This window comes from Lepidochelys olivacea (genome assembly GCF_965140295.1).
Source record: "Lepidochelys olivacea isolate rLepOli2 genome assembly, chromosome: 3".
In the NCBI taxonomy this organism is placed as follows: Eukaryota; Metazoa; Chordata; order Testudines; family Cheloniidae; genus Lepidochelys; species Lepidochelys olivacea.
In genome coordinates, this window is record NC_140413.1 from 158,020,577 (window position 1) to 158,033,063 (window position 12,487).

The following is a 12,487-nucleotide window of genomic DNA, read 5'->3' on the forward strand; positions in this document are numbered from 1 at the left end:
GTTCCCAAGACATTGGTAGCATGTTTCAGTTTTTTTTTATTTGAAATGTACTTTGATGGGACAATGTAAAAATAAATACATTTAAAAAAATCTCAAACTGGCAATAGTAATTATTTGACATATAGCGTCAGCAACATTCTGCAAAACTGGGACTGAAGAATGTTGCTTAATGGATGCTCAAATGCTTCTTTCAGTTTACACTCTAAGAATTAGCCATTATTTATTGTGCCCTCTTCTGAGATTTGAAATCTAATAATACTTGCTTGCCTTTGATAAATGCATTTGCTGTGTTTCTAGAGTGGCAGGAGCTCTTTGTTAGACTGAGTCACCCAAACCAGTGGCTGTTTCTAAATGTTGTGAAAATAGAGCTTTTTACTTTGTGTATTTTACTTCCAAGTCCGTGTTTTTCTGCATATGACTAACAAACACAGTAAGATCTAAATACTATTGATCTAAGACTGTTTGGTTTTTAAATTTGAGTTGAGTCAGAAGTGCCTATTTTGTAGTTTTACCAATTATACTTTAAAAAGTTAGCTACCCACACTGGCAGCAGTACCCAGGATAACACAGTATTAACCTATACTTGCAATATACTGTACTGAGTATATTTAAGGCAACATTAACTCTCCATCCTGTACTCTTAGTGGTATCCTTTTTCTGAGTCAAAAGCAGAGCTTGAAGGGCAGTGGCCAAGGGGGTTGCAGGTTTGCATAGCTGTCTGAAATCTGGGATCCCCTTGGATGTCCACCGTCGTCTTGTCTTTTGGCATGCTGTTTGCTCCATTCTTTGCACTTCTACCAATCTCCATGACTAGGCAGGGTTTAGGCATAAACAATATGAAAACTTCACAGCTTCAGTAGTGAGAGTTCCCTTCCAAGTACTTTTGTGAAGTAGGGGACCCAGTGGACCAACGTCCAGTAATAATTTTATCTGAGAACTTTGTGAAAATCAAAAGACTGCCTTGAAAGGTACAGTCAGGAGGAATGAGCTGTAGGGACAGTTCTGCTTTTTACAGAAGTGTTTCTGTTAATGTATGTCATGATTGAGTCAGGAGCTTCGATCTGTGAAAGTAGACAGAAAACTGAAAACATGTACTTTTGTCAGTTTCAACCATAATAAATGTTAGCATCTGTATAAATCTACATTAATTTCTTTTCTGCTTGATACTACACTCGTTGAAGTGGAAGATGCTTCCATTGACTTTAATGGTGCAGTATCAGAACCTAAAGAGCAACCAGTTTTTGACAAAATAAATTCCCTTCAAAACAATAAATTAACCCTATTTTTATTGTTACAAACTATAACAAGTTAATACAAATTATAAAATGTATTATTCATGTACAGTAGCTTCCTGAAACTTACTGGTACTGTTTTCATTATTCTGAAGTGTGTAAAGCTTGACATCTTACCCTTAGTGCTATAGAGTCTATCATCTTTTCCATTATAAACCTTTAATTACAAAGGTTTATTAATCAGTCTTTAAAAAAATTCTCTGAGGTATAGCATAGCCTACTAAGGACTCAGCCTGTGAATAATTCAGTTTACTTTTTGCCAAGGTCTCACCCTGTGAATAATGCAGTGTTGTTGTAACCATATTGGTCCCAGGATTTTAGAGATCCAAGTTAAGTATGATGATATCCTTTATTGGACCAACTTCTGTTGGTGAGAGAGAGAGATGAACATTCAAGCTCACACAGAGCTCTTCTTCAACTAAGTAGAGCTAAGGAGTCTAAGAGCTCGGTGTGAGCTTGAAAGTTCATCTCTCTCTCACCAACAGAAGTTGGTCCAATAAAAGAGACTGTATTACCTCAGCCACCTTGTCTCTAATTTATATGTTAATCATTTATATGTTGTTATAAGAATGAAATAAAGTTAGTATTTTCAGTTGCTAATTTTTCCTATTTTGTTCTTATCCCTCATAAACAGCTCAAATCTTTGAAAGCTAAAATGCTGTGGCAGTCAATTCATGGTCTTCCTTTTGAATATTTTGGGTCAGAGTAGGATGAGAATTTAATACCCTTGTCATATTTTTGAGAAATGCAGTTTAATGGGCAAATGCTGTAATTGTGTTTTAATTATTATTTATTTGTATTGTGTTATTTTTATAGTTAAAAGATATATTACATTTGGACCTCATTCACATGCCTAACCACCAAGGTCTTAGTTCTGCACTTGACTCCATATGGGTGTGCCCTCACACAGTCCGCTGCAGAATTTGGGCCCAATTAATCTATGAATTTCAGATTCCCTGTGTACTCAGTTACCTGGGAGACATTAAAGCCTCAGATGAAAAACTGTCACCTTTATAGGATTACTCTCTTACTGTATAAATCTATGTGCAAGGATAGACCTTATGCCTATACATAGAGCACTGCAAATATGCGGATATTGTCTTGATATCCATGGATATCCGCAGATGCGGATATCCGTGAACCAAGTTTGCAAATCGCGGATGGATGTGGACTCAAATTTTATATCCATGCAGGGCTCTACCTATGCAGATCCCTCACAGAACCAAAACCTAATTTGGTGAAATAAAAATTCACAAACAGCTAATCACAGTTTTTATTACTCTTAAAAATTTGTCTTAAGTACAAAGTGAGCTGTACAATTAATACATATTTTAAAAATATTTTGAACTTGTTTTAAATTTAACATTTTACAAAAACCCCACAACCTTTCCTCTTCCACCTTCCCCCTCTCCCCGCAAAAATTTTAAAAAAATCCCCCCACAAAAAACCCCACTAAATTGTAAGGAATAACTCCTGCAATCTATTAGATGTCAATCATAATTCTAAATCCCATGGCTTTTATAGTTTTGAGATAAACTCAGTACTTTAACAGAGTTTATGGTGTAAATTCCTTAAGTTATTTATTCTTTTATGGCCCTCACTTTCTCCACACTTTTCCCTCTTAGAGGTATTTCATGGGAGTACTTTTGTAACTAGGACCTTTGGAAGTGAAGGTCCAAAATCTGTTCCTAATTACACTGGGGTAAATCTGTTACAATGCCACTTCAAGCAATGGAGTTACACTTCTGGTCCAGAGATCCCAAATCGCCACTGACTTAAGCTGACTCCTATGAAATGATTGCGGCCAATGGTGTCACAGAAGCAGCACACACAGAATCAAAGACGCTACTGACGTATGTGGGTTGAGCTCCATGAAGCTGCCAATGATGAACATGGCCCTATTTATTTATGGCCGCCAAGTTCTGGCTGTCAGGTTAGACAAGACATCTGTTCCTACAATCCCGCTGCTTACAGTATATAATACACGAGTCCCACCACTAGGCTGGCAGGTCATCAGGTTTCTTGAATTAATTGTTTATGCTTAAGAAATGTTAAATGACATATTCTCAGAGTTCATGTGGGGTTTGTAAAACCATTGCTTTCTTACAGGAGAGCTGTAGCTCTGTGTGCTCGTGGTTTGTTGGTTTGTGTGAATAGATTTTTTTTTTAAATGTGCATGACTCCAAAAATAAATGTAGGTTCTCAAACCAACACAAGTTGACTACTCACAAGGGTATCACCAACAGGGCAGGCTGTAAGCTAGTGCAGGATTCTTCAGAGACCTTTCAGCAGGTCTATGAAATGGCATTGTCAGAAATTCCAGATTGAATGTCCACCTAGCCTTATGAGTGGATAATATGAACTAGAATAAAAGAGTGTGTGTGTGTTAGGTGTAGGAATACATAGTAGAAATCCAGAAGTGTATAGATGAAAGATGCTAAATCGTAATACTGCACAAATTATTTGTTGTAACTTTGTTCCACAGTTACATATGGGAGATGTTTTCTTAGCTTAGTGCCAGTATGTCACTTAAGAGTACTCCTCTAGACATCTTGAAGTGATTTAGACGTCTCTGTTATGTCAGTAAAGTATTAGATAATAGCACAGTATAAGGAATGCATAGGACTATGCAGACACTCTGCCATTGTTTTCTTTATATGTATACTGGTGTAAATTGTCTGTGATGTGTGGAATTTGACCACATGAGGATTATTATGATTAATGGGAGTTACATGGTTAAATCCCCACATGCTTCACTGAAAAAATTCCAACTATATGTATGACTGGATGACAAGTGTTTTATGAATAAAGTCATGTAGTGAGCCACTACACTCAGTCTAATGATGTTGCACTGTCAGTGAATGAAAAAACAAGTTTCAAAGTTTCAGGAGGATGCATTATGCTTTTTCTTCATGCTAATTGTTGAATACATTTCATTTGCAGGGACATTAAACCAGACAACATCTTGATGGATATGAATGGACATATTCGGTTAGCAGATTTTGGTTCTTGTCTGAAACTGATGGAAGATGGAACGGTAAATTAGAAAGAATGATACAGCTCTGACCTCCCCTCAACCACCTATCCTTTCTGTCCTCTACTTGCCAGTGAAATTTCTGCTCACAAAGAAGTCCTATTTGTGAAGGAAATGTCATTTTTAAGTGCACATTTTTATTAATGACAGTGATAGCATTTGTACAGTTTTATAAGTATTTACAGTATTTGGTTTCAGTTCAGAATATATCTGCATTCTATTTGAATTCTGTCTTTGTTAAATGCATTTTTATTTCATTTTATTAAAAAAAGTTAATAAAGGGAGGGCATATAATCAAAATTAATATATATCCATTGGAAAGGTGTAAGACTCAATTTTGAGCCTCATGCCGTAATCATTAGTCAGTCAAAGCACTCGTTGATTTCACTGGACTCAGATCAGGGCTTTGGCAGAAGCAGAATCAGGTACCATTGATATCACTTCATCCTATTGCAGTGCTGTGTTTAAACTTATACAATGCGTGGTGTATCTGACAAGAATGTAGTTCCAGTGTGATAGTCATGCCCTGAAGTGTTACAAAGCATCTGAATTAATAACGTGTGCGATTATCAGGGAGATAATAACTGCAAGCTCGAAACTGCCTTATTTTTGGCATTCATCACAGTTCACAACAAAAGTAAATTATTATAATACCCAATAAATTTTTTCAGAACTTTAGGTTTGAAACACTGAAGTGGCTTTGACACGAGAACATTTTTTCTCAATTGTTATTTAGAAACCCCCTTTTTGTATTAGAATTCACTGTTTATAATTTGAATTATAAACTTACATATGCACGTGATACCTCTCAACTTCTCTCTCCACCCCCGGCACTACTGTCTGTAACTGTGTATGTCATTTTTACTCATGGAAATGCTAACTCCCCAGGTCCAGTCTTCGGTAGCAGTTGGAACTCCAGACTACATCTCTCCAGAAATCCTGCAGGCCATGGAAGATGGAAAAGGGAAGTATGGACCTGAGTGTGACTGGTGGTCCCTAGGTGTTTGCATGTATGAAATGCTTTATGGAGAGACACCCTTTTATGCAGAGTCATTGGTGGAGACCTACGGGAAAATAATGAACCACAAAGTTAGTGTTTTTTCTATTTTTTGTGAACTAATTTTAGTGAATAAAAAGGGTTAGCGTAAAGGTCTGTTTATAAAGAGAGTTCTTATGTAATGATCGTATTCATGTTCATAAATCTTAAATATAAATTTGGTTTCCATACAGTACATTTTGTGGTTATGAATTGCAACTGGCTTTGCTTTTGAATAAGATAGTCCAAAACTAAAAACCTGGATATACAATGGTGACTATTAGTTCACTCCAAGGAGTAAGTCTTGGCTATGCTACATCTTCTTGTTCTGTTTTTTGCTGGTGGATCCATTTTTTGGCTTAGGAAAGAGATCCTTAAACATTCTTCCACCTGGAGGCAAAGATACAATCCAAAAATGTACATGAGACATTTAAATAAATAAAAAAGGAGGAGACAGTTATAGCATTTTCAATACTTTTTATCGTCTGGGGAAGATTTTTTCCTAGAAGCTTATTGCATTCATTTAACAGTAAGAGCCTGAGTATTTGCAAAGCCCTATTTTTCTGTACAGAAACAATCATGAAGGAACCTGACTTTTGTGACATTTTCTTGGTAATAAACTATTTCCTCCTGTTTTATTCTTTAAGGAGAGGTTTCAGTTTCCTGCACAAGTGACAGATGTGTCTGAAAATGCCAAGGACCTCATTCGAAGGCTTATTTGCAGCAGGGAGCATCGACTTGGGCAAAATGGGATAGAAGACTTTAAGAACCACCCATTTTTTGCTGGGATTGAATGGGATAACATTCGGAACTGTGAAGCACCTTACATCCCTGAAGTCAGTAGTCCAACTGATACATCAAACTTTGATGTGGATGACGATTGTTTAAAAAACTCTGTAAGTCTAAGATTGACATTTTTCCAAATCCTGATTTTCTTCATTTGTTAGAGAGGTTTCCAAAATTTGGCTCTGAAATTTCAGAATGCTTTGGTGCTGCCTGCTGTGTACTAAGTAGATACAAATGCTCATCCAAGGAATGAGGCTTGATCCTGAAAACACTTAAGAAGATGAATAAATTTACTCAAGTTGTGTAGAAGTCAGTGTGGGTACTTGAAGAAAGTTACACATATACTTATATGTTTGCAGGATGAGACACTTAGGGTATGTTTACGATGCAATTAAACACCTGTGACTGACCCGTGTCATAGAGTCATAGAATATCAGGGTTGGAAGGGCCTCAGGAGGTCATCTAGTCCAACCCCCTGCTCAAAGCAGGACCAATCCCCAATTAAATCATCCCAGCCAGGGCTTTGTCAAGCCTGACCTTAAAAACTTCTAAGGAAGGAGATTCCACCACCTCCCTAGGTAACGCATTCCAGTGTTTCACCACCCTCCTAGTGAAAAAGTTTTTCCTAATATCCAACCTAAACCTCCCCCACTGCAACTTGAGACCACTACTCCTCATTCTGTCATCAGCTACCACTGAGAACAGTCTAGATCCATCCTCTTTGGAACCCCCTTTCAGATAGTTGAAAGCAGCTATCAAATCCCCCTTCATTCTTCTCTTCCGCAGACTAAACAATCCCAGTTCCCTCAGCCTGTCCTCATAAGTCATGTGTTCTAGTCCCCTAATCATTTTTGTTGCCCTCCGCTGGATGCTTTCCAATTTTTCCACATCCTTCTTGTAGTTTGGGGCCCAAAACTGGACATAGTACTCCAGATGAGGCCTCACCAATGTCGAATCGAGGGGAATGATCACTTCCCTCGATCTGCTGGCAATGCCTCTACTTATACATCCCAAAATGCTATTGGCCTTCTTGGCAACAAGGGCACACTGTTGACTCATATCCAGCTTCTCGTCCACTGTAACCCCTAGGTGTCAGCTGACTTGAGCTTGCTGGGCTTGGGCTGCAGGGCTGTGAGGTTGCAGTGCAAATGGTCAGGCTCATGCTAGAGCCCAGATGTCATGGGGGTCCAAAGCTCTGGCTCCAGCCTGCGGCTGAATGTCTACACCACAGTTTTAGAGCCCCATAGCCTGAGTCCTGTGAGCCCAAGTCAGTTGACATGTGCCAGGTGCAGGTGGTTAATTGCACTGTAGACATACCCTTAGTCCAGAATAATAAAGAATAATGTCCACGTAATTTTATTATTCTATCATTGTGGATTATAATCCTCCACTCAAAATGACTCACAATTGTACCAATTTTTAATCATTGTAACTGAAATTTTCCGTGCCTGATCTCTGCCTCAGGTTGAATTTTTTGAATGTTTGAGTGAAAACAGTTCAGCTATTTTCAAGAAGAAAGATAATAAATAAGTAGTTTAACCCCTGCTAAAAAAAAGTCAAGTCATTTATTTAATAGTTTTAGCAATTCCATGGTTTTGAACAGGAACTTTGAAATTTGGTGAGGGGTCAGTCCTAGCATCAGAGAGATGCCTCTAGCTGTCCCTGTGAGAATACACCCAGATTTATTATAAGTCACAAAAATCTGCTGTTTGCACATGTGCAGTAATGCTTGTTCAGCACTTGCTTCTGAATTTGTGGGACATGCCAGCTGCACTGTATATGCTCCCAGGCTCCATTGAGTGTTCTGTATTATTCTGATGCAGCCAAACTGACATGAACCTCCAGGTAGGACAGAGACAAATTAATTCCTGCTCCTGCTGTTTTCCTGCATCAACATACCTTTTGTCATAATGGAATGTGGAAAGGCCCTTCAAGTGGTAGAGATCTGTGCTATATAGCTGAAGGTCTTAGAGTCAGGTTGTGTAGGGAATGTCTACAGTTATACATAAGTTTTTTTGATTATTTGTTTTTTCATTTTTCGAAGTTTTTTTTAAACTTAAATACAAAGATATATGTTAAAAAACATGAAGTATGCAAAGTCAAGCACTCAAAAGTAGAAGTGCCAGAATTAAGGTTACCTGTATGGATATATGTTATACTGCCTTCATGTACCTGATCACATACAATTTTTTCCGCAGGATCTCTGGAGGAAAGGAACAGTGGTCCTCTGATTGTCATTTGACTCTAACCAAATATTACTAGAATCTATCCCTGGCTCTGCCAGAGACATCTGATGTGATACTGGGCAAGTCACTTAAATTGTCACAGATGGACACTAATTGTTTAGACTTAATTTTCTGGGTGCCTAATGTGAAACACCTAGGTCTGCTTTTCAGAAGTGCTGAGCCCTCCAACTCCTTTTGAAGTGCATCTGTGGATTCTCAGAACCTCTGAAAAATCTGACACAAAATTAATGGACATTTTAAAAAATGTTATTGCAAATTTTGGCCTTAATATTTCTTTGCCTCAGTCCCCATCTGCAAAATGGGAATGATAATACCTCCCTATCTCACAGAGGTGTTCTCAGAAAAATTCATTAGTGTTTCTAAGTTACTCAGATACTATGGTCATGCCATAGTAAAGTCCACAAGGACATTAATAATTTTTTTATATGGTGCAGGATTTGGATGTTGTGCAGTAAATGAGGTAAGGGACCACACATTCAATCCTGGAGATAAAAGGAAATATTAAGTAGCTGCCATGTTTACTGATAATTGTCCATCTTGTACATTTGAATGAAGCAGGGAACCTATGGAAAAGTAATATATGATGTAATTAGAGACTGTATACTCATGCATATGCACAAGGAAGTAAAGTTAAGGTTGCACAGCTACCTTAATTCTGGCATTTTCTAGCTTTTGAGTGCTTGACTCTACAACCTTTTCATACAACATTTGTTTAATATAGTAGTTTTGTATGTACTGTGATATGTTTAGATTAAATTTATGGTACTGTCAGCATAAGTATATTGAAAATTGCAGAAAATTTATATCTTGATCCTTTTACAGCAGTCCACAAAACATCAGTGTATGGCTTCAGAAACCCTGCAAGGGTTTAAAACTGCATCTATCACTTTGCAGCTGCATAACTGAAGATAACTATCCTATCTCCTTTATGTCATCTTTTCATTAGACTGTTTGTGATCGCTTCTTTTAATCCTTCCGCCACCCCTTTCTGCTTTGAAATGAACTTTGTTTTATTGTGACAGTAGAAACAAAGGTCCCAGTTCTGCAATGTGGTCTAGTAGTATGGATTCTTGCACTCCTGTGGAGTCCCAATGACCTCAGTAGGACATTGCAGTGGTCTGTGCTAGCGTATCCCATTGTAGAACCTGGGGCCAAAGCTTGACAATTTCCACTCAATTCTACTTTTATACTAAGTTGACATTATTTTTAAAACGGACCCTTTCAAGATTGCGGTAATAATATGCACAATTGTTAATGAAGAAATTGTTGTTAATACAACGTTAAATTACTAGATCTGAAAGATTTTTTTTTTAAATCCAATGTATTTTTAGCTATTTTGCAGTAATTGTGAGATGAGACCAATCAGTTACCCTTTCAGATACTGTGCAGTAGTACATCTGTAGTGTATCTGGGTTCCACAGATCACCTGAGAACATTCAAATATATCTTCCTTCCAAAGTCCATCTCTCACCTCCGTCTTTTTCCTCCCGGCCCACCAAAAAAACCTCCAAAACGTTATGGCCCTGGCTCTGCAAATGTGCTTAACTTTAAGTATGTTGGTATTCTCACTGGGTAAAAATGTGGCAAAAGCTGTGAACCAACATGCTGTCTTGCACCAATACCAGAGTGAAGATTGTGCACCACATTTAGCAGATCATCTGGAACTCCATTCTGTTCAATGTGAGCCAAAGCAGTGACCTGTGGACCAAATGTAAAGCCGCTTTGATGATGATGATGATATGAACCACACAAAGCAGGTGGTTAAATTCTAGAGACAGCATTTATTGTCAACTGCCTAAGAGCAAAATCTGGTTGCTGAAGATGACAAGGTTTCTTGAGGAGAGGCTGCATCTTACCAAGCAAAACGTGAGCAAAGACCTTTTCAAGGACTGACAATAATGATGTCTGCCTATAGTTGCCACACTCAGTGTGAGATCCTTTGCTCCTCTACAGGGACACTGTGATGCCATCTTTCCATTCTGCTGGTATTTTGCCTGATGCCCACACTTAGGAAAAGTTGATGCAGAGCAATGTCCACTGGTTCCGAGGCACTTTTAAGCAACAACTGGTGTGTGGCAGAGATGCATTCTTGTCCCGGTGCTATTCTGTCGAGTTATTGCCTGGATATTCGGACTTGCTGAGCTGCACATCTGAATCAAGTTTGGTCAAGAAGTATTCACCAATCAGGACTATGTCGACAATGCTTGCCTGCTTGTGAAGAAGTCACTCGCCAAGATCTCCAAGATGTCACTTGTGTGATAGAGTTGAATATCTCATGGCAGAAGACCAAGATACAGAACCTCGGAGCTGGGCCACAAGAATCTCTGGTAAAGGTGGGATCAAGGATTGCGAAGAGTATTGACTAGGCTATCATCTACCTGGACTGCAAGTAGAGTTTAAATGGTTATAGCAAATTGGATGTTCTTCAATGAATAGGTTTTGCCTCCTCCTGCGTGAAGTCCTTGTCTTGCTTACAGACACAAACGTCTTTGTCCTGAGACAAAGTTTAGCATCTATCAAACTGATATCCTATCTGTGTGGCTGTATTGGTCAGAAACCTGGACCCTCTCACAGGCAGACTTTGAGTGTCTAAAGACATTCCATATGCGCTGTCAGGAGCCAAATCCTGAGCATAACGTGGTTTGACTTTGTGTGAAATGTCAGTCTTGTAGAGGTTTGGGCTTTCTTCAGTCATTCATTACATTTGAAAGTTGTATTACCTGCTCTTTGGCTATATCATCAGGATGCATAAAAAATCCACACTGTGCTCTGAAACTCTCTGTCAATACACAAAGGGGTGCTTGCTCTGACCCTGCATGGCACTGCCTGCAGGGCCATCCCAGAGCAACATGGATTTAAAGGCTTGAGCCAGATTTGGGAACTTCACTATCTGATGCCTGGTGCGACACCATCAGCCGTGGTCACTCTAGTCCTCAGTAGACTATGCTTAAAATTAAGCATGTGCATAAGTGTTTGCAGGATGAGGCCTAAAACTGTATTTGCTGAATTAAAACAAAATAATTTCTTAACAAATCTATGAATGTCTCCTTTTGTAACCACCTTTTATTTATTTTTAAGGCAAAACCTTAATTTCAGTTCTAAATTACTTATGTGTTCCTTTAAATTCTAGTGTGCATTATGTTGGTACTTTCCAGACTAAAATGTTTGAGGCTTGTTTATACTAAGTTTATATTCCACTCAAGAGGTTGTTATGATGCTGTTTTTTGTAAAATATGTCGCTTCACAGTAAAAAATAAAATATCACACTCAGTAGGTACAGTCATTATTGTGAGGGGTTGTGTGCAGGTAAGTGGAATAATTCAAATTTTGATATTATGAATCTTAATTCCAATTTTACAAACTTCTGATATGCTTCCTGAACCATTTACCAAATCTCTTTGCTTGCATAGTAAAAGATCATCTCCTGTTAAACATGGCTTCTCCAAATTTTGATTGCCAGTTTAATTTGGAAGAGTATCTTCTAGAATGATCTAATGCCATTGTCACTATTTCTGTTATCTGAGTATAAAGGTTTCCAAATGAGAGTAAGGAGAAATGGTCTGGGATTGCAGGGAGTTGGGAACTGACAAATTATGGGCAATGTCTTCAACCATTTGATTTTTGCATGTTGAAGTATGTTTTCCATCGTTAAATTTCTGCCCATGACCAAAAGAATGTTTCACTTCCATAAGAATTTTTGAACTTGCTTTCTTTCGTTCTAACTCCTACTACTCCCTGATCGGTGAATTTTCATATATCAGTGGGAATGATTTGTTCACTGTTACTTCAGCTGATATGAAGTTTTGGAAGGGGATTCTTCTACCCCAAATACAAGCTATGAACCCCAGAAGGGGACTGAGAGCATATGAAAACTATCTGCAATAGTGATTGTAAAGCAAACATGCATGTATAGTCATAGAAATTCTTGTACATACCAATGAGTGTTCTAATTAGATGTCACGTACTAGAATTTGAAATTAAACATGGGATGCAATCAGAGGTTATTAGACTCCCCAAAAATATGGATTAGTTATTTTTTTAAAATTTTTATTTAGATAAAGTGCTTTCCAAACGTAAATCTTCTAAATATGAG

The 12,487-nt window shown here is 38.1% G+C and overlaps 1 protein-coding gene across 4 annotated transcripts in view; it reads left to right on the forward strand.

Annotated features, from left to right (window-relative positions):
* CDC42BPA (CDC42 binding protein kinase alpha) overlaps positions 1 to 12,487 on the forward strand; it is a 319,972-nt gene that overhangs the window by 181,763 nt on the left and 125,722 nt on the right. For all 4 annotated transcript variants that reach the window (XM_084624867.1, XM_084624865.1, XM_084624866.1 and 1 more), the window contains exons 7-9: positions 4,236 to 4,329; positions 5,215 to 5,415; positions 6,010 to 6,258. In XM_084624867.1, the coding sequence (XP_084480993.1) occupies positions 4,236 to 4,329; positions 5,215 to 5,415; positions 6,010 to 6,258 (544 nt within the window). The remainder of the gene's footprint in view (positions 1 to 4,235; positions 4,330 to 5,214; positions 5,416 to 6,009; positions 6,259 to 12,487) is intronic.